The following is a 23415-nucleotide window of genomic DNA, read 5'->3' as shown; positions in this document are numbered from 1 at the left end:
ATTGCTATAAGATATCTGCTGATCACAACTGTCTGTAAATCCAATCTAATTCAATGGTTATATGTAGCAACCTTTAAATGAATGAAACTTTAATGGGATTGCAACTGGCTGATTTCTTACTGCTACTAAGTTTCTATTATCTCTGGATCTTTGGCAACCCTATGATTAACTTGGCAACTTTCAAGATTATCTCTGTAAAAGGTTAATTGGGTAAGGTTGGTGTCTGTGAATGACTTACCTGAACTGCAACACTGTAATTGAGCTGAAAAAATCGAGGTGGATTGTCATTAACATCAGACACATGAATGAGTGCAATGGTGTCACTGTAAAGAGCTGTCTCTCCATTGTCCATGGCTTGGATTTTGAGAGAATAGCTGGATATCTAAAAAAATATAACACATGTTTGGATAATTTATAACTCCAACAACTATTGACCCAGTGTTTCTCAAATTTGGCAACTTTAAGTTTCTGAATCCCAGATTTCCCCAATTTGCCAAGTTTGAGAAACAACATATTAACCAAATAGAGATGATAAAATATTCTAGTTCTTAATACAGATGGTTAGTTAGTTTCTTTCTGACCTTCCCCCAAATTCTACCAGACCAATAATGAGAATTTATTACATGACATGTTTCCTACATGTAACTCACTGATCAACTCCAGTAATGGATTCTAAATAAAGAGAACAGTTATACAGTGGTACCTCGAGATACGAGTTTAATTCGTTCCGGACCTGGGCTCTTAAGTCGAGCAGCTCTTATCTCGAACGACTTTTCCCCATAGGAATTAATGTAAATAATTTTAATTGGTTCCAGCCCTCAAAAAACTCACAAAGTTAGTCTAAATTATGCAGAAAGACATGTTTTTAATGAAGAAATGTACATGTACATATAAATGAATAATGAAGTTTCTTTCACTTAACTTGTAAACTTTCTTAAACTTTTAAATTTACATATGTTCAACTTCTCTGCCACCCAATCCTGTAGGACAGAGGTCCCCAACCCTTTTTGCACCAGGGACCGGCTTTAAGCGATCAAGAGAGGAATGGGTGAATGAATGGACGGAGGGTGGGAAGGAAGGAAGGAAAGAGGGAAGGGACAGGAACAGAGGAAGGAAGCAAGGAAACTTATGAAAGGGGAGAGTAAGAGAGGAATGAGTGAAGGGAGGGAGGGAGGGAAGAAGGTGGGAAGGAGAAAGAAGAAATAGAGGAAGGGAAGGTAAAAGAGAGAAAGAAAAAGAGCAAGAAAGAAAGAAAGAAAGAAAGAAAGAAAGGGGGAAGGGACAGGAACAGAGGAAGGAAGCAAGGAAACTTATGAAAGGGGAGAGTAAGAGAGGAATGAGTGAAGGGAGGGAGGGAGGGAAGAAGGTGGGAAGGAGAAAGAAAAGAAGAAATAGAGGAAGGGAAGGTAAAAGAGAGAAAGAAAAAGAGCAAGAAAGAAAGCTGCAAGCACCCCCCCGAGCCCCCCAGGCCGGCTGCAACCTTTTAAAACACGCGCGCCGCTTCGCAGCTGTCTCCTGAAGCCGAACGCGGAAGTTAGCGTTTGGCTTCAGGAGACAGCTCCTTGGCGCTTGTATCTCGAATTTGGGCTTGTAAGTAGAACAAAAATATCTCTCCCCTCCCAGCTCTTATCTCGAGTTGCTCTTAAGTAGAGCAGCTCTTATGTCGGGGTTCCACTGTACAGTACTTTCGACTTGTCAAACGGAGAAGAAATGCACCAAATCAATAAACTCAAGTCTGAGTCCATTAACTAACAAATATCACTCCTTGCCATGTATTAGGAGTGTGCAAAGCAATTAAAAGAGTTCTTTGCAATGTACAGAAATTGCTGAGATCACTCACAGGTAGAGGCAGCTGTGAGCAGCTGTTGAATCAACTCCATGAGATAAAGATTATAAAGATTATTTGGATCTATTTCAAATGTTTCCACAGCTCCACTGAAAAGCACTTCCTATCATTTTAGAGCTGTAATCTTTCTAAGGACAAAAAATGGTCTTTCTTGGTTCTTATGTCAGGAAATCTTATGTCTTGTGGAGCTATGGCTCAGAGATTTTATTTTCAGTATCAAAGTGAACCATGTTACTCACTTCTTCTCTGTCCAAGTATTTGGCAACATAGATTTGTCCAGTTTTGGGATCAATCATGAAATGACCTAATGGATTTCCTTCCACAATAGAATATGTGATGTGATTGTTCATCAAGCCATCCTTATCATTGGCTACAACCTGTCAAAACGAGAAACATGCAGTAGTAGTAGTAGTAGTAGTAATAATAATAATAATAATAATAATAATAATAATAATAATTATTATTATTATTATTTATTAGATTTGTATGCCGCCCCTTTCCGAAGACTCGGAATAACAACAAACACGAGCAGTCCTCTTTGTGGGCACAATACCATTGTCCATGCCAATGCCAACTTTTTAAAGAAATTATTAATTTTGGGATTGATTATTAATGTAAACCCCATTAATGATTGGTTTTTCAACACAGATATAATAACTCCCTCACTCCCTCTAATGTCAAAGTGGTTTCTATAGCTTGGTCTGACTTTAGAAAAGACTGGAGATAACCAATTTGACTTCAACAATGCCATTCTTTTTTTCTCTTTCCCATGACACTTTACAGTGTTCAATTGTTCTATGTATCCTCCAATGTTCTTCCAAGTTTGCAGGAGAAATGAAGTTGTAGCATAGACCTGGCTTGGACAACCTATAGTCCTAAAGTCATATGCAGGCATAGGAACTACGGAGGAAGGGGAGTGGGAGTGCCAGTGACAAAATGTATAATATGATGACATGAAACAAGCTCTGCCTCTTATGCCCTTGCTTGCAGTATTGCAATAAAAGTAACTATAAACACTTGGAGGTTGCATCATAATGCTATAATGTATGTTTCATCATTTTGGCATGACTTTAGTCAGGAACAGATTTGCCTGGGCAAGCAGACCCTGAAGCTTTTTTTTTCATGGACTCCACTGTTATTGATGGTGCAAGAATGAGTAGTGTAGATTTCTGTCACTTTGAACAAAAATAATACAAACTACATAGAAAATAGGATTAATTGTAACTTTTAAAACCAGCAGATCTTCCTGAACATCCATCAAAAATCCAGATAGAAAAACATGAAAGGTATACCCCTTTACAACATGGTTAAATGTGGCTTAGAACATTGTCCACTCTGATTGCAATTATGTCTCACCGTGAGCACTATTTCACCAATGGCTGCATCCTCACTGATGTTGGCAATGTAGAGATCTTGGCCAAATTCTGGCACGTGATCATTTATGTCTGTGATATTGATCACAACCATTGTGATGTCACTGAAAGATGTAGATGTTTTTCTTATACCCTCGATGGTTAAATAATATTCATGGGCAACTTCAAAATCCAGAGTTCCATTAACATACAGGATACCTACAAATACAGGAGGAATAAAAAAAAATCCCACAAAATTAAAACAGCCCTCTCTTTATGAAAACTGGCTACTTTAAAACATTTTAACCTTTCAAAACAAACAAGCAATAAAAATTTGATGGTCATTGGATGCCATGTAGTGGTAATAGGATTGCCACTTGGGCTGCTTTGTGGGCATATCAACTTGTCACAGATAAATCAATATTTTTAATTAGAAATTTCAACATTTATTGAGTATTGGATAGGAACATTAAAAAGTGGATGCAAGGAATGAACAATAAGTTTGACATTTCTCTAAATTCTTTCTCTGGCTGAAATCTCGATATGTTCATAATTAAATGAGTAAAGAAATAGATCATAAATAAAGTAAATCTTGTTATAAGAAAACAATAGGGAGACTGGATTATTTGCTGAACAAAGAACTCACCAGTGCTTGAATGGAGCCTGAACTTCCTGAGATCATTTCCGCTTGTGATTTCATATCTAATCTCTGTGTTTGCAACGGTACTTCTTGTCAAGGTAGATAGATTCAAAACTTCGGTCCCAACAGCGACATTCTCCATTACCTCAACTAAGTATTCTGTGCTGAGAAATACTGGCAGGTATTCTTTTAGATCCACGACTGAGACAGTGACCGTTGTAAAAGAAGAGAGGGACTGCGGAATGCCCCTGTCCTTGGCCAACACCGTCAACTCCAGAACTGGAAGTGATTCCTTCAGAGACTTCTCTAGAAGGATTATACCAGTTACCTCATCAACTGAGAAATGGCCATTAGCTGACTCAGCAAGGTGATATGTCACTTCACCATTGAGATCTGGAAAATATCAAATGAGAAACGTCATGAAATAATTCACTTGGTTCGGGAATTATTCTTTCAGAAATGGGATGAATTGAAGGGAAACTTCCGGTAGTACCTACTACGATTTATTTTGTAAATTTTTTAAAATTTATCTCCAAAGTTAAAATACAAAAGAAAAAGAAAACATCAACTAAAAAAAAAGGAAAAGAACAAAGTACAATAATAAAAAGCATGTGGAACAAATAACAAATATACCATTAACACTCAACATAAAATGTCCATCCCAATTGAATGCTGAAAAAGATATCTCAAACACCTGATAAATTCCCCCTCCCCTTGGATAACAGATATACAACTTGTTATTATTTTCCCATCTTCATTTATTAAAAAATACTATGTTACATATAAAGATATCACCAATGTGGGGAAATGGTTGTGCATCATTCAAGTTGACCCAACATCTATTCACTTAAGAGAAAAAGTTAATAGGTAACCTCAAAAACAAGAACATGCCCTCTCCTTTACGCATTGAAAACAATCACACGTGACTTAGGAATTGGGAACAACTTACTTTCATCGGGATCTTTTGCAAAGACAATGGCAATGGGCGTTTTTATTGATGTATTATCATATATGGCTACAGCACAATGACTGGGATAGAACCTGGGAGCATTGTCATTTGTATCCTCTACATGCACAGTAATTTCCATCTGGCAAAAACGCCCTCCACCATCTGTTGCCTTTGCAACAAGGTGGTACTTTGATTTCAGTTCCCGGTCCAATAATGTAGAAGTAGTCAGTTCACCTAGTAAGTATAGTTGGAAGACAAAGATTTGGTCAGGACTTTCGATACCATTGTGGACAAGATTCCTTCCATTTAAGAAATAGAACCAGGCAAATAGAAAAAAAGGATTCAAATATAAATGCTTACCAAAGGTTAAAAACATTCATATTTTACTTCTATTCATGGACATCACAGAACATAACTCTTTAGAATTATATTATTCTAATATAATTAGAATTAGAATATTATATGGATTAATATCTAAGGAATCATCTTTCCACTGGGATTGGGTGGCCAATAAATTTAAATAAATTCAAATTTTTCAGATTTGAACTAATCTATTTTGCAAAAAAATATACATACATACTCATTCATATAAATAATGAATCTATTTTAAGTCTTATAGGAGCCCTACAAGGTAGTAACTAAGAAAACCTGATTTCTTAATGCAAAGTCTTCTTGCATTCTAAGAACAAGAAGGGAAACACCAGGCAAGACTATTACAGTGATTTTTGGTGCAAGATAATTGAGTAACATTTTACACTAAATTAAATCCTACCAATGTTTTACAAGGAGAGATTTGTGCCATTCAAGAGAAATACCAGTCTTAATATTTCAATTGAAGAAGTCTTCAAGGTATACCAAAAAGTCTGCCCACCTCTGCTTTATAGTAAACAGGAGCAAACTATATTATTAATTCTAATATGTGGTGAAGGAATGACTATGAACAGCAAAACTGTTCCTTTAAAAGGATGTAATAATTTTACCTGTATAAGAGTCCATTCTAAAATCCTCAGCACCAACCCCATGAAGGCTGTAAGTGATCTGACCATTGCTACCAGCATCAACATCTGTAGCCAACACTTTAAGAACAGAAAATCCTTGGGATGCATCCTCTGTAACTTTCCCTTCGTACAGTGTCTGGAAAGGAAGAAAATTATTTTACCAAGTTAAAAGGTTAACCCTAAGCCACGTGCACAATATACCTGTTTGTTAACCAATAACAGATGGGCTTCTTCCTGCTACTCTAATGCTATCCAACATGATATTATTCCAAGGTAATAATAATTCATGACTTCTCCAAATGAGCAACTAATAGAAGATTTGTGCAGATGTGTAATTATTCAAATAATTGCTTCATAACTGTCCAGGTCAATTCTGGCACCATATCAATACAGTGCCTGTGCATACATGTTTGTATAATTTCAGAATGAAGCCTTTTACATACATCTACAATTACCTGCTTGCATTCAGGGCTGTTATCGTTAACATCAAGGACTATAATCTCCACTTCTGTGGCTGCTTGAAATTTTCCATCAGATACCATGACTTTGAGCAGGTATTTTTCTGTTTCTTCCCTGTTCAGAGGCTTCTTGGAAAAAACCTTCCATTTCCCATCAACTTCACTGACACCAAATTGCCCCAGAACATCTCCTTCTGATAAGACAGAGAATATATGGTTATGAAAAAAGAGAAGTGTTTCATGTTTCAAGAAAACAGAAAGAGGCATATGCCTGGAGCCTTCTGGATATTGCTCACCCTTGTTATGCGTAGAAGCAGGACATTTACTTGCTCTATAGCAAATAATTTATATCATACAGATAACTGATTCGGAGTCAATTCATAATATTTAATCGGGAGATTAAATGGGCTGCTTATGGTATGCTCTTAAGCAGCTACAGTATTTTATTATTCTTCACTCTCTGGGTTGGGACAATTTTATAATAGATACTGACTATAGATTAATTACAAAGATGCATAGAGAACTGACTAAACCTTGTTTACTATGCTAGACAATGTTTCAATCTACAGTGATAATTTGCAAAATAGTTTATTTCATATACAGTGATCCCTCTATTATCGCGAGGGTTCCGTTCCAAGACCCCTTGCGATAATCAATTTTTCGGGATGTAGGGTTGCGGAAGTAAAAACACCATCTGTGCATGCGCGCCCTTTTTTTCCTATGGCCGCGCATGCGTAGATGGTGGAGTTTGCGTTCCCTGCCGCCCACGCAAAGGGGAAACCCGATTCGGCTCCTCGCTGCTGCTGCGCTACCGAGCAGATCAGCTGCTGGGCGGCCGAAGGAACCTTCCCTGGGTCTTCCCCCTCTTGCTGGCGGGCGGGCGAGCGGCGGGCATCAGCGAGGAGCCGGGGTTTCCCCTTTGCGTGGGCGGCCGGGAAGACCCAGGTTGGGGGTTCGGGGGGGTGCTGGGAAGCCCCCTAGGCTGGCTGCGACCTTTTAAAACAGCCGCGCCGCTTCCCAGCTGAGTCCTGAAGCCAAACGTGGAAGTGGTTTTTTTTTAAAATTAATATTTTTTTAAAAATCGCAATATAGCATTTCGCGAAGATCGAGATCGCGAAACTCGAGGGATCACTGTATTACAGTGAAATGCAATTCTTCTTAGTTCTATTCTATATCTGTGCTGAATAAATCACAAATAATAAAAGGTGCCTCCATAGTTTATATGTATCATGCAAAGACACATTCATTAGAATATACAATTGACATGAGAGTTACCATAGATGGATACTGGTAATTAACTTTTGATTGTTGATCAGAAATTTAATTAAGGATTGGAATTAAAACTGCAGGTTCAAAATAATGCAGCTGCATTTGACTAACAGCAATGTTTTAGAGTCAGATAAATGTCATGAAGTTAAATCACAATGCATTTTAGATCAGAATTTTTCTTAAAGCAATTATTGAGCCTGGTGTAGAAGCTCTCTATAGAGCTCTATAATATCTTCTAATAAGAGTCAATAGAAAGTACTCTTTCTACGAATATTGGCATGTAGCTATTTCTCTACACATTTAGTCCCCAAATATCTCCCAATTAAGACATATGTTGCATCAAATGGCCATTGTTAATAATGAAAATAATGCAAATCTTACATTTGCAAATGCAGAGATGTCAGCAAGATTAATTTATAGAAAAGGTTGCTCTTCAAAGTTAAGTAAATTTATCCAGAGCACCCTCTCCCCTTTTTACCAAATCTTTAAAAATATACATACTTACCGGTGATGTAACAAACGACTTGTCTATTTTCTTCTGAAAGATCTCTGTCAATACTATTAAGAATGGTAATAATCTGCCCAGGCTCAGCATTCTCAACAACTGATCCTTTGTAAAATTTTTTGGAGAACTCTGGAGCATTATCATTTTCATCAGTGACAGTCACTACTACTAGAGTTTGAGAAGAAAGTTGGATCTTCTTTCCATGATCTGAAGCCACAACAAAAAATTTGTAGCTTTTCTGAACTTCACAGTCTAGTTCTTTAAGGGTCATAATCCAGCCATTTTCACTATCGATGGTGAAGAATTCTCTGATGTAGCTCAATTCTGAACTTAGGCTATAGGTCACTTGCCCATCGCTTCCAGTATCCTGGTCATTAGCAGTGATCTGAATCACGGGAGTTCCTGCTGGCATATTCTCCATAACAAAAGCTCTGTAAGGATCTGCTTCAAAAATAGGTTTGTTATCATTGACATCTTTTACATGGATGTTTATGGATACTAAAGAGACCAACTCGGTATTCTTATATGAAGAACGAGCCAAGACGTCTACTTGGTACCATTTCATCTTTTCATAGTCCATTGCCTTCTGAACAGTCAAGGCACCTGTTTGCTTATTCAAAGTGAATATCTCTTCCTCATTACTTTCAGCAGAGGTTCCTTCTACCAGACTGTAGATGATGGGTTCTTTTCCTATAGCTCGAACTAATCCTATTTCTGAACCTTCTGGGAGATCTTCAGATGCTGAGAAGGTATATAAGGGCTCAGAAAACCGTGGCAAAGACACTTCCCTTGGAACAACTTGAAGCTTCACTGGGACAACTGAATGCCAGTGGGGAGGCTTGGCATCTTCAGCTTTGACTCTAAATTTCACTGTTCTGTTTTCTAATCCCTTGAGACTCTCCTTGACTATGACAACACCTGTGACAGTGTTAATCTCAATCACATCCTCTGCAATGACTTCCTCCACTGTATCAACAGAGTAGATGACATCAGCATTTACTCCTTCATCGGCATCATAAGCTAAAACCTGAATGACTGGAGATCCCTTTCTCATATTGGACTGGATAGACAAGAGGTATTCAGAAGCTTTGAACTGAGGTGGATTGTCATTTTCATCTGTAAGTATTATTTTGACAGTGCAAAATGCCACCTTTCCTCCCCCATCCTTGGCCATGATTTTGATATCAACAACTCTTTCTGTAGAATTTTCTCTGTCCAGTTTTTGCAATGTTTCAATGCGCCCCTTGTCATCTATTAGAAACTTCTCCTGACCAAGTTTATTTATGATGATATAATTTATGGTGCCATAAGCACCATCATCGGGATCCACAGCTGACAGTTCGATCACTTTAGTTCCTACTTTTGCATTTTCAGCTAATACGGCTTCATAAACATCCTGCTGAAATGCTGGGCTGTATTTGTTTACGTTAGTTGTGTTGATGTATACTGGCACAGTGGTCTTAAAAACTCCATCTGAAGCAGAAACCCTCAGACTGTAAAAAGATTCCAGATTTTTTTTGCAGTGGTTTAGTGTAGAAATGATACCAGAAGTGCTGTCAATTATGAAATGCCTTTTCTCATTTCCTGAAAGTATCATATATTCCAGTCTAGGAATATCTCTGCTGTCAGGATCAAAAGCCTGTACCTTTACAATAACCTGACCACAGCTGACCACTTTACTCACATTAGCCTGATACTGAAGTTGACTGAATTTTGGCGCATTGTCATTGATATCCAGCACATTGACTATCACAAGAGCTTCACTGCTGAGTGGGGGCAGCCCATGGTCTGTGGCTCTCATTTTAATATGAAATTCACGGTTCATTTCATAATCTAGACCCCGAGTTGTTGATATTTCACCAGTGCTGCCATCAACGCTAAAGAACTTTGAGGCATCTGAGCGATCCTCTAAAATCTGATATGAAACAAGTTTGTTCAACCCTGAATCTTGGTCCGTAACCAAGAGCTGAATTACAGGGGTCTGAGCTGGCACATCTTCTGAGACAGACACAGTATAAACAGTCTGTGAAAATAAAGGAAAATTATCGTTAACATCCTCAACGTGAACTTCCACAATTGCTTCTGAGTAGGAACCCGATGCTGTTTCTGTAGCTCTGACAGTAAACATATGTTTTGGATCAGATTCATAATCCAGTTGGCTTGTGGCCACAAGCATGCCAGTTTTGAAGTCAATATGGAACAGTCTGAGAACGTCTTTTTCCACAATGTTATATATCAAGCGTAAGCCTTCAGGACTTCGGGCCTGGAGGTGGAGAATGGGTGTGTAGGGTGGACTGCTTTCAGGCACCTTTGCAGCATAGAAGAGACTTTGAAACAGAGGGCTTGATGTGTTCTTCACCATTATGGTAATTTCTTCCTCAGCATATAATGGAGGCTCACTGGCGTCTCGGGCAACAACACTCAGTGTGTATTTATTTAAAGTTTGCAGATCAAGTGGTTGTTTGAGTGAGATGTCTCCTGAATAGGAGTCAATCCAGAAATGCTGGCAGTCTTCTACAAAGGAGTAAAAAATCAGTCCGTTATTTCCCAGGTCTTGATCTGTTGCAGAAACTTTAAAGAGAATATCACCTGGCTCAGTGCCTGCCTGTATTGCTATATAATAAGGTAAGTTTTCAAACTGGGGTGGATTATCATTAATATCATCCACTATTATTCTTACAATTGCTTGAGAGACCCTCAGTGGATTTCTAATATCTTTTACTTCCGCTGCTATTTCATACATATCTTGGATTTCACGATCAAACTTCACGTTCTTGGTCTGTAACACTCCTGAAGATGGAATCATTCTGAACCACTCTGTGCCATTCAAGATAGAGTAATAAAGTGGTTCATTCATTTGACTCCCAATAACACCAAGAACAATAATATTCTGAACTTCAGTGGAATTTTCCTTTACTGTAGCTAAATATAAATGTTGATCAAATTTTAAAAAGCTGTCTTGCGGCTCAGTAAAATGTAGTTTGACCAATGTACTGGCCATGAATAAACCATCTCCAGCTCTAATTGTAAGTTCATGATAGTTTCCTACATTAGTATGATTTAGCACAGAGATAACACCAGTTGTTTTGTGGATGAAGAAAGTATTTGTAAGGTTCCCTTCAACTATACTGTAGATTACTTCAGAGTCTGCATCTTCTGCATTAACGTTTAAAAGTTCCATACCATTATGAATAGGAAGTATCACAGAAAGGTCATAAAAACTTTTGATAAATACTGGAGGACAGTCGTTTACATTTCTGACATAAATTGTGACTTGAACAGGTTTGGAAGCAAATAAAATGGGGTTGCCACTATCATGTACATGGATACTTAAGTGAAAAACTGTATTTTGTTCATAATCTATATCAGCACAAGTAGTAAGAGTGCCCACATTTTGGTCTATTTTGAAAAAAGTGATGGCTTCCGCCTCCAAAATTTCATAAATCAACAAAGCGTTAGAATCCTGGTCAGCATCTGTTGCATTTATCACTAGTGGTACATTGTTTTCATCCATAACTATGCTACCAAATGGAATATTCTCATTAATCCAACCAATAAAAAAAGGCTTATCAAAGATAGGCAAGTTGTCATTTTGGTCTATGAGATAAACAAACACTGGAACATCCATAAATGAACCTGCCATGTTGGTGCCCCGAATTTTAAGCTGGTAAGATGAAATCTGTTCAAAATCTAAGCTCTTCTCGGTAGAGATAAGTCCAGATTGATAATTGATAGAAAAGAAGCCGTCTTTATCTCCAGCTTTTATTTCGTAAGTAACTAATGAAGAGCTTATGGCTGAAACAAGGATTACTGGAGAGCCAATGATTGCAGATTCACTGATCTCTACAACATATTCTTCTTCTGTAAACTGTGGGGGAGTAGCATCTGAAGGCTTAATATAAATGTTCACAGTAGTTGAATCTTTCAGCTGGGGAAATCCTTGATCTTCTGCTTTTACTGTGAGAGTAAATCTTTCTTGCTTGGCTTGATCTAACTTCCGAGAAACTGTAATAATTCCAGATAACTTGCTGATGGTGAAAAAGTCTCCACTATTCCCTGAAAACAAACAAACAAACAAACAAACAAATCTTTAATAAAAAAGCGTAATTGAATTCTACAATGTTTATTGTTTTCCATCACACTAGTTTGTTACAATTAAATGTACTTTTTTCTTTTTTTAAAAAGTCACTAGGAAGCAGATTTTTTTTTAAAAAAAAGTAGATAAAAAAGTCTTGCCATGCCTTTTTTTGGGTCAATTTAGTCTTTTTAAAACTAAAGACATGGAAAATAGGTATATTGCATTTCTCCTGCACGAATGTACCCATTTCCTCTGAAAGCAAAACCAACAAAACAAGATGAATATTCTGGCTGTAGCCCTTTGATGATGTCATTGTGCCATACTCCCTAAGCTCTCTCTTAAATAAATTAAAGTGTAACAGCTGATGGCTTTGGAGACACTGATAATATCAGAGATGACTGTCTTTAAGCAGGTCTGCTCACTTTCTTACCCTGTTCTCAAAATTGTCCAGCAAACAATTCTGGAAGGCAGAAAGAAATGGTGTCACTCTCTGTCACTCTGAAAGTAAGCGCCTCACACATTCCCCTGCTTTAATTCAAATGTACTGTTTTCCTCCTTTGACTGTTTCTTTCTGATTGAGCAAAACACTGAATCAGCTAGTCACTGGATATTTTGCAAAGGAAAGATAACCTCTTCAAATGAGCCAGTTCTTAGCATTAACTCTAATAGCTGTTCGACTTCCCTTTTTATACTTGGGATACAAAACATTTATTTTGTATCCCAAACATTACTAGCTTGAAACCTAGCTGGATTTTTTCATTTCAATTCTGATTTTCTTTCTGAACTTACTTATTTATTTATTTCCTATAGTGTAGTTTTGCCATTTCATTGACCTTCCAGACAATTGAGGTCAGTTTTCAACCTCAGCTTTCAGGTAGCTCAGGCAACTTATGGTCTATTTGGGGGCCTGCAGTCTTCTACTCTGAACTTTGTCATATAACTTCAAATTATGTATAACTTTAATTTTTCCCTGTCTCTTACATACACCTGAGTGCGCATGCACGCACGCACAAGCATACACACACATAAAGAGCATGTATATCTAGGAAAACTTGCCTACCGAAAGGAAAGTGACTGGTGTTTGTTTTCCAGATACAAAAAGGTGAGAAGGGCATAGAACCAGGGGAAATGATGCAAAAATGACATAGTCTGTATATGATTTGAAACTTTGAATCAAGAAGCATGAGCCCAAGATAGGAAGCCCCCCAATATTAACAGCAAATGTGCCCTTAGGTTCACAAAACGAGTGTTAGGGGTCAGAAGAAGGAACACAACAGAAAGTATTCATGGACCAGTTGGTTCAAATTTTCTTATTCTACTTATTTCTGAATATATAGTAGACTAGCTGGATACCTATGCTTCACTGCGAAACTATATGATGGGGCTTGACTGGCACTTAAAGCTTGAAAATTATTTATTTATTTATTTATTCATTCATTCATTTGTATGCCACCCCTCTCTGGAGACTTGGAACGGCTAACAGCAACAATAAAACAGTGTACAATAGTAATCTAATATTAAAAACGATTAAAAACCCATTAATATAAAAACCAGACATACATACATACATACATACCATGCATAGAATTGTAAAGGCCTAGTGGGAAAGAGGATCTCAATTCCCCCATGCCTGACGGCAGAGGTGGGTTTTAAGTAGCTTGCGAAAGGCAAGGAGGGTGGGGGCAATTCTAATCTCTGGGGGGAGTTGGTTCCAGAGGGCTGGGGCCGCCACAGAGAAGGCTCTTCCCCTGAGTCCCACCAAGCCACATTGTTTAGTTGACTCTGTGGGACCTAACTGGTCGCTGGGATTCGTGTAGCAGAAGGTGGTCCCTGAGATAATCTGGTCCGATGCCATGAAGGGCTTTATAGGTCATAACCAACACTTTGAATTGTGATCAGAAACTGATCGGCAACCAATGCAGACTACGTAATGAGTAGTTTAAAAAGTGACAGTATTATTTTGTTAGAGATGGTAAAATAAGTTTATGTTACAGATGAAGACATTATTGCAAGTGTAGCAATAATGAAATAGATTGGCTTAGGCCCTTTAATAAGGGCTTAAGCCCATCTATAAGCCCATTCATAAGGGCAACTTATTAATCAAATAAATTAAATTAAATTAATCCCAGCAGCAAATGTGGCTGTTTTGTCTATGTAGCCAGGCTAATATGTTACATAGCATAGACTTTAAACCTATCTCTCAGATGAATTGCTCAGGACCTCCCTGTAAACAATATTCCTGGTTTTGCTGGTTTTTGGAAGATGACCAGGCTGTCAGGTGAACTGACTCTGGAGTATGCCACATAGAACTAGCCAGGGAGAAACAGATAGCTTCCCTTACCTGTGTTTTCCTAATCGCATCTGTAAATCTTTCCCTGTGGTTTTTTTGCCTCTTTTCCCTTTTTAACTGGTGTTACAGTAGACAGATTCATCTGAACTGAGGAGGAAAATAAAGGGGGGAAATCTGTCTTTGCCTACCAGCATCCATTAGTATTCATCTGGCTAACATCCTGTTAGTGTGAGTTGAGGGATGTTTGGAAACTCAAACAGTATTTGCTGGAGGAGAAGGAGACTGGAAAGAGTCTGTGCATGGCTTAGTTCAACTGTTCTGTAGCAAAGCTGCTTGCTGTTGTGAAAGCAAAAGCGAAACTGAAACTCTTCATGTTTTGGATCAGATTTCTCTTCAGGTGGGGAGTAGAACTCCTAAGCATCAGAACTTGTTGGTCATTGTGAAAAATCCTTTCTTAGTAAGCACATAGAAGCCAAGAGAAACATATGTGGTAATTTTCAAGTTTGTAGGATTTATGGTTCTGGAGATTTCGCGATTAATGTGTGAGTGGTTTTCGCTTTTATATATACATATTCAGAACAATATGATTAGCTGATATATATAATTGATGTAGTTAAAACACATACACAAGCAAAAATCTTCATAAGGCAGTGTGTATTACCTGCTTCAAAGCAATAGTGTACTTCAGCATTAACGCCTTGATCTGGATCCAAGGCACGGACTTGCACAACTTCTGTGCCAATCGGAGCCATATCCAGAACTTCTGCTTTATAATGTAGGCTGGTGAACTGTGGAGGGTGGCTGTTACAGCCCTCAATATGAATGACAATTCGGGCAAAATCTCGCTTGATAGGGACATCCTGGTCTCGTACCTGAAGAGCCAATGAATAAACCACAGATATTTTATTTAAACAATAATACATCACAAATAAGATTTAAGTTTGCAGTATAATTTTGAATCCATTCATTCTCATTTTATCCATTTTTTTCTTTAAAAGTATCATTAAATGCAACAAGCACACAAAAGAGGATAGAAATTAAATAAATAAATCATTTATTTTTTGCTTCTCACGTACCATCACTGTCAAAGTATGCAATGGCATGGATTGACTACCAAGGTCTGACACTGTCATAAGCGTGCCACTATTTGGGTCTATTTGAAAGAGTTTCAGGCTTCTAGGATCTAAGCTGCTATGGAGAGTGTAGATCAACCCTTTCCCATGATCCTGGTCGACTGCACTGACGCCAAGGAATTCTGTCCCAGGGGGCGTGTCTTCTGGAATGCGAGCCTCATAGTGGTACTCCAAAAACCGTGGTGGATACTCGTTAATGTCAATCACACGGATGTAAGCCTATGAGAAGTGGACAAAAAGCAAGCAGTAGAGAAGGTCATCAATAGAGCTATGAAAGCGTCTCCTTTCCAGGATGGTACAAGTGAAGTGCTGCTTAAGAAAGCAATCTTTCCATTATTTGTTTTCTTCTTTTACCATTCTGATACTTTTACCATGAATTGAATGATTCAACAAGGTGTAGTCACCATTCCAAAATGAAGAGTCTTACTGTGGCCAAGTGCAGCTATCTTTCATAGGCGAAATTCAATTCAATTCAATTCAATTTATTAGATTTGTATGCTGCCTCTCTCTGAAGACTCGGGGCGGCTCACAACAACAATAAAAACAGTACAACAATAGAACAAATCTAATAATAAAATTACATTAAAACCCCCAACAATTTAAAAACCATACAACACATACATACCAAACATAAAATATAAGAAAGCCTGGGGGAGATGTCTTAATTCCCCCATGCCTGGTGATATAGGTGGGTTTTGAGTAACTTGTGAAAGACAAGGAGGGTGGGGGCCGTTCTAATCTCCAGGGGGAGTTGATTCCAGAGGGCCGGGGCCACCACAGAGAAGGCTCTTCCCCTGGGGCCCGCCAAATGACATTGTTTGGTCGACGGGACCCGGAGAAGGCCAACTCTGTGGGACCTTATCGGCCGCTGGGATTCGTGTGGTAGAAGGCGGTTCCGGAGGTATTCTATATACTGTATAACTGTTCTAAAATTCTTTTAAGATGGCTTTGGTGGCACGATATTCCATGAGTTAATTAATTCCTAAAACATGCGTTACTATTGTCCACCTTAGAGCCTTCAAATTTTTTCCTTGGTATCCATTACCTTGAACAAATGGCTTCAAAAGTGTATTTTAGGGAAGCACTATGCAAACAAAGCTCAAGGACATATCCACCTTTTCAGATGTTTACTCTGCTCTTCCTTATTCTCACAGTTCTCATGCTTATTAATCTACAGATTCATGTACTTGCTTTTTGTGATTATTGTTGATCAATTAATGCAAAGAAGTTTGAGTCTACGGAGAGGGATGGCATACAAATCTAATAATAATAATAATAATAATAATAATAATAATAATAATAATAATAATAATTTTAAAAAAATATTAGTGGAAGGGGAGAGTTTGCATAATGTATCTTGTGGTAAGTCATTGTTATGGTTTGAGAATCTGAACCAAGAATTGCTAACAATACTATACCTTGGTCAAATATTACCATGACAGCTATATCCAGCTTCTATTGTACTTGTAAGCATCTGGTTGCATAAGAAGGTAATAAAATGAGCCTAGAGCAAGTTTCAAATTCTGGCGGTCTGGCAAATATCCCAAGATGCCAGATGCTGATACTTGGTTTGATTTGATGGCACAATATATATTGTAATGACAATCAGGACTTCATCCCAAAATGAAATCATCTAGTTTATTACAGATAGTTAAATGAAATGGAAACTTAGCCAAACCAGATTGAGATGGTAATAGCAAAGGAGAAAGAGGAAGAACGAAATGATGCCAGGAAGCAGCAGCTGGTGAAGAAGCAAAATGAATATAGAGCAGTGACTGGTTTGGCTGCCTCAATATACTTACCCTGAAGCAAGTATCAAATTAAAGAATACTTATTTGTTTTATGAAATGTATGGAGTTGCCCAACTCAACTAGCACCAGGCAGTTAGGATAAAAACAATTAGTAATGCCCCCTTCCCCATCATGCATCATAAGATGACTACACCCGAGTAAAAATAATGGAGGGATGAGCCAGGTCTTCAAGATTGGCTTGAAAGACAACAAGCTTGGGGCAGTGTGTATTTAGAGGATATTATTTTAGAGACAACATTTCAAAGAAAGTACATTTCATGGAACCCATCTTGGAAAAGGACTTTCTTTCTTCAGTAAAAACTGAGTCCATGATTTTGTATAGCAGGTTCATTACCTATCCAATAATAAAAGTTAAAGTAAGCAGAGAAATATGATCCTGGAACTGGAATTCTTACATTAGTCAAAGTATCAAAAGATGACTATTGGTAGCAGAATAAAGTTCTAAGACATTCAAAATGACAGCGAGCTAGGGCATCTCAGTATTGATTATCCTACATTATAAAAACATTATATATATATAAATATATATTTATATTTTTTTCTACATTATATTCATAGTCCTTAATAAAGTAATAATCACACTAGATCAGGGGTCACCAACTTTTGGACCTCAGGGACCACTAAATTCATAATTTTAAATCCCATGGACCACTACTGTAATATGAATGTTTTTTAAAAGATAAATAGCATTTAGTGCAATATAATAATTTTTGGCGGACCACCAACATATTCTCACAGACCACCAGTGGTCCACGAATTTATTGCTAAAAGGAGGTAATAATCAGACTAGATCTTTGCTTAAAAGATATCTATACAAGTAAACTTCTATATACTTCAGTCCTCAGCTGCCATGATAGATGACAGTAGTCCAAGATGGAACCTATATCTATAATTCCAGCTAGAGAAGGCTCTATTGAAGCAGCTTATTGGAACATATGTTGGTTATATATGAGGAAACAAGTAAAACAAGAAACCAGCTCTAAACCTCATCTACCTCAACAGTCAATAGCTCTTGGCGGAGTCTGAAATTAGAAGTGAATTTGTAGATTTGCAATCCTTTTGAATTTCCAATCATCAATTATTGAAGTAGAAATGTAGGAAATAATCTCTGAGTAAAGATATCCCTCTGCTGTTTATTTGGCTTGCTAAATGACCAATAGTAGTTTGGATCCTTCTTCCCCAAATGCAATCACATTATGGACAATATTTTGTTTACTGGTTCTAATCCACCAGAGCATGAGAAGTGGGTAAATTGATTATTTTAGAGAAAGTTTAACCGTAAACTTGAAACGCTAATTCAAATTGGCATTTGAATATCTAGTACTTTTATAAAACAGATATTACAGTGAGCACTATATACAGGCCATTATGAAAACGTTGTTCATATTGCTGGATTGGATTTTGAATTAGACTTTGTGGCACTGACCTGTGTCTTACTGATGATTGAGCCATCTGTGACCTCTATGGTGAGATTGTAGTTTGACCTTTCCTTTGCATTTAGAGTTCTTGCAATAACAATACTGCCAGTGCTCTTCTCAATGTCAAAATTCATACCATCGTCGCCACCTTAGAAGAGAAGGAGGACTTTAGAAATAAAGAATTATGATGGAGGCTGGATGTCTGAACATCCTCCTCTCCTGGGGAGGACCAGGGGAAAACAATCCTTGCAGTTGGCAGCATTTGTAACCAGCTCACTCATGGAGTTTGATTAGAAACATTTAGAGGGAGGAAACAGAATGGCATAAAAGTTGGGCGGGGAATCTCTGTGAAAGATTTCTATTGTCACCCACTGATCTTTATTTACTTTATATACAGTGTTGACTTAAGAAGGTAATGTCTACTTGTAATGCAATGTTACCTAAGGTAAAGGGAGGAGACTGACATCAACCAGTGAAAGACAGGAGAGCAGGGAATATTGGGGCAAATTGGCAGAGAGAGGATATATTCTGGCTCCACTTCAAGGTGCAATGCTTAAGCCAGTTCCGCTCTCTTGCTTATGCCCTGTTGAGGCTTGCCCTGTTTCCTGGAGAATTTTTTCAGTCCATCCTCCTGCTCACTTCCTTTTTTGTAATTCTTCAATGATAATACTGGGCTCTGTAATGTCTGCGTGTATGCATGCATGTGTGTGTGTGTGTGTGTGTGTGCACATTTAGGGGTATATGTGCAGACAATCTGTCCGATGATGGGTTCTTAATGCTCTCTCAGCTTGTTTGTTTTCTTGCAGATGTTTCATCAGTCAAACGAGGCAACACCCGACTGATTTATTTCTGAATAAATCAGCATTTGATTTTCCCATTCTTAGTCAAACTGAGATGAGAACCCAAATTCTACGCACCCAAGAGCATTGTTGCAGCAGTGAAATAAAGCTGGAGAATTACTATCAGCAGCCCTATTGAGGGATTCCTGAAAAGCGGGGAGAAGCAAAACTCATGCTAAACGTCCCCTGCAACAGAAATAGGACAGTGTAAGCAGTCTTTCTTGATCATGAACATGGCCTTATTTTTTTTAAAGGAGGGGAAGTCCATAGCCTCTAAATTTTTTTAAAAATATACTTAAAATGGAATGTGATAAGTACTGTATAGAAAATGAGAGCGCATGTGGGGAGAGAAAACAGTCATAATCAATTATTATTTATTTGATGCAAAAATGCATGTCTCATATAATTCAAAGGACCATGGAAGCATAACACATAGGGAAGGGAAGTAATTGTTTTGAATGCTGGGAAAAAAAATATGCACCCCTGTGCAAAACGCTTTTGCTTTTTAAGTAATGATTTAAGGTGGAAAAAGGGAAAAAACTCAAGAAAGCAAACATCAAGAAAAACATTCATTATAGGAAGAAATAACAGGAAAGCAAAAACCAAAGAAGCTAAAGGATGCTGCCTTGTGAGAATGAACTTGTGCAGCTGATCTATCTGAGCAGACAGGTAAGAACATTAACTTGTACAAATGCTTAAAAAATCAGGTGAAAGGGAAGAAAGTGTAAAGGGAGGCACAAAATTTGGAAATTACAGACAATGTAATGAATTAGCTTTGTGGTATCCGATATAACAATAATGGGAAAGCTCCGTATTTCCTGGAAAAACCATGCAGACTATGTTCCGAAACTTTTTGTTTCCTCCCATGTGATCCTGACAGAATGAAGAAAACGAAAGGGTTGCTGTGCCAATTTCTGAAATAAAGGTTCTTTATTTTCCTGTCTTTATTTATATTTAAATTTATTTTGCATGCTACATGCGGCATACAACATACTCTTTCAGAGACACAAAGGCACACTTAGAAAGAAAACTTTGTTTAGATAAATAAGCTTGTTTACAGGTTATAATTATTTCATTCTCTGTTTTACAAAATTATTTCACATATCACATTTTTATACAGAAATGCCCATGCAATTAAAGGCTTGTCCTAGGGTCAAAAGGTCAAGAGGCAAGGGCAAATAATTATTCAAAAAGTAGCAAGATAGTCGGAAATCAACTTAGCATCCTTACATAAGAGGGTGAATAGGATGGCACGCATCCAGATGCTACTATGATAGAGGCTAATTTTAAAAAATAAAATATACTATATTAATGTGCTATAAAATATATTACACTGATACACTATATAATATTTCCACAATAAAATGTGCTTACTCTAAGAAATAGTCCCTCACAGGACCATTAAGTTCATTTTATACTGTAAAAGAATATTGATTCTTCAATTCATACACAGCATGCTAGTAATAGTTACATTCTCATGGATATTCCCAATTTCAGGCTTTGCGAAACTGTCACAAAGATAAAATTAATTTGTAACAGGCATGATCGCTTTCCCTCTTCACTGCTTTGAAAAAATTGTGATGTATAAAAATTTGTAAGATATAAATATGAAATATAATCTAGCTACATAGATTAAAATTGGATGAATAAAAAGGTGCAACTCATTTAAAAACTGCCTTCTCTCAGCAATGGAAATTTGGAAATTTTGGTTCCAAATTAGCCAATTTTCAAAGAAAATATATATCTGGTCTTTGTTATCCTTTCGTTCCCCAGATGTATCATAAATGCACCTTCTACAAAGTCATGTTGGCTTAGGTGTCTAGGAGTTGGAGTCTCAACCTTCCTTGGACGTCCTAACTGAGGAAAATTGATCTAGTCACATTCTGGGAATAGGAGCAAATTCACTCTGCTAAAACTGTCTCTTTGAGATGAATCCTTTAGTAAAAGTATGCAGATTAAGGCAAACACATACTGTAAACTGAATTAATATTATAGAACATTGTAATGTAAACCTGGGGTTTGTGGAAGCCCAATGATAGGACTCTCTATATACTATGGAGCAGTGGCCTCAAACCTTTTGAGTGCCAGGGATTTTATTCCTTGGATAGAGGACAGATTTTCCCTGGACCGGGTGGTGGTGGTGATTTCATGTGGTCCTTGGATTGCACATGTGCGCAGATGGGGCTTCACTCACTTGCATGGATCGGTTGGTAGGCCGTGAACAGGTGCCAATCCACCGACTCCTGCCATAGAGAATGCTTTATACTAAATACTAAGTACTGTATTCCTATTTCTACTCCATGAAACAATTTGATTATAAAGTTTTTTACATTCATTTTATGTTGGGAGGAGAGGTCATCCCATGAATGTTGACTTAGTTTTTACCAGATGCATAGAATTGTTTCCTTGACTGTATTTAATTCTACAATTTGTATTTTATTTCCAGATTCTAAAACAAAAACAAAATACCAAGCAGTCCAATTTATTTAGTGTGAACTACTTGAAACTGTGTGTTTTTAAAAGTCTAGAAATTTTGTTATAAAACTACTTATTTATCCTTATCTCAAAAGTGAAACTACCTCATTTTTTAGTAAATGAAGTTAAGTAATTCACTTTACTATTGTTATCAACTCCATGGCTCAAGTTGGATGGTCATTAGTGATAAAACCATCCAGTTATTGTAGCTGTTTAGGCAAAAATTTGAACCCTAGTGTTTCCATTCTACTGCATATTACAGTATATGCTATTTTATGTCCCTGGAAGATCCAATGATCATACTTGCTGAAAATAGACATTCTGGTGAAGGAAAATTATAGGATAAGTCCTTAAGTATCCACTTCACAATTAAAGGCCAAGAAAACACCATATTCCCCTTAAGTGTGGCCCATGGCTACCAAAACATTGCCTATCCCTATACTATACAAATGAATTTTCCACTTTGTTTCAGTATTTCCTGTATTACCTCATGGCATTTACTGAAATCAGATAGAGCCCAGCTTCTAATTTTCATCCACAATAGCAAAATAATCCTTCCACAATGGGAACATTGTTGGTCAATTACAGCCTTTTCCAACCTAGCTCCCTCTAATTGTGTTGGGACTGCCGACTGCCTAAGGATTTTGGGTGGCTGCTGCCGCAACATGCTGGACTAATAATCATAGATGGCTATCACATAGGTTTTGGGTAAAACTCAGGTCATTATTAGAGTATTGAGTCTACGGAGAGGGGCGGCATACAAATCCAATTAATAATAATAATAATAATAATAATAATAATAATAATAATAATAATAATAGATTTCTTAATTTAAAAAAATAATTAATCACTACCTCTGTTGATAACAAAATTATCAAAAGACATAAAGCAAACAATTCCCATTGATCAATATATTTCTATAAGAAAGCTATTTGCTGTAAGGAGATGTTTATTTCTTCTTTGTTTACAAAAAAAGTAAAGAGCATTTCAGAATAGTTGGCCAAAAAAACGGAGAAGGGGAACAAGAAACATGGGAACAATCAAGTGCAGCAGTCTTCCAAAAATGTTTTTCTCTCCCCCTACCCTGCCCCCTTGAGTAGATTTGTTTTTATTGTTGTAGGAAATAAGCATGATTATTACACATTCCATGTGAACCACAATATCTGTTTTGATCTGTTTGAAAACACTAGAATTTTCATTTAAGATTGGAAAATTGCCAAGCAATATCATGCTGCAAGCTGTGATAGGTACTGTAATACAAAAGGTTCACCTCACTGATCATGGCACTCTTATCAACTTGAATGCTGCTTCATATCAGTGCTGAAGCTTTGTTTATAATGCTCCTGCCACTTAC

General features: G+C 37.4%; 1 protein-coding gene across 2 annotated transcripts in view; it reads right to left on the bottom strand.

The window, feature by feature from the left end:
- The window catches only part of FAT2 (FAT atypical cadherin 2), an 87306-nt gene that overhangs the window by 21887 nt on the left and 42004 nt on the right, over positions 1–23415 (bottom strand). For both annotated transcript variants that reach the window (XM_070739038.1, XM_070739039.1), the window contains exons 7-17: positions 18756–18895; positions 15462–15737; positions 15047–15257; positions 8018–12073; positions 6241–6437; positions 5768–5921; positions 4788–5021; positions 3845–4231; positions 3203–3417; positions 2086–2223; positions 239–382 (exon numbers count right to left, since the gene is read on the bottom strand). In XM_070739038.1, the coding sequence (XP_070595139.1) occupies positions 239–382; positions 2086–2223; positions 3203–3417; positions 3845–4231; positions 4788–5021; positions 5768–5921; positions 6241–6437; positions 8018–12073; positions 15047–15257; positions 15462–15737; positions 18756–18895 (6152 nt within the window). The remainder of the gene's footprint in view (positions 1–238; positions 383–2085; positions 2224–3202; positions 3418–3844; positions 4232–4787; positions 5022–5767; positions 5922–6240; positions 6438–8017; positions 12074–15046; positions 15258–15461; positions 15738–18755; positions 18896–23415) is intronic.

This window comes from Erythrolamprus reginae, chromosome 2, assembly GCF_031021105.1.
Source record: "Erythrolamprus reginae isolate rEryReg1 chromosome 2, rEryReg1.hap1, whole genome shotgun sequence".
In the NCBI taxonomy this organism is placed as follows: domain Eukaryota; kingdom Metazoa; phylum Chordata; class Lepidosauria; order Squamata; family Dipsadidae; genus Erythrolamprus; species Erythrolamprus reginae.
Note: the sequence above shows the minus strand (reverse complement) of the source record. Positions and strands in the feature narration are given on the sequence as shown.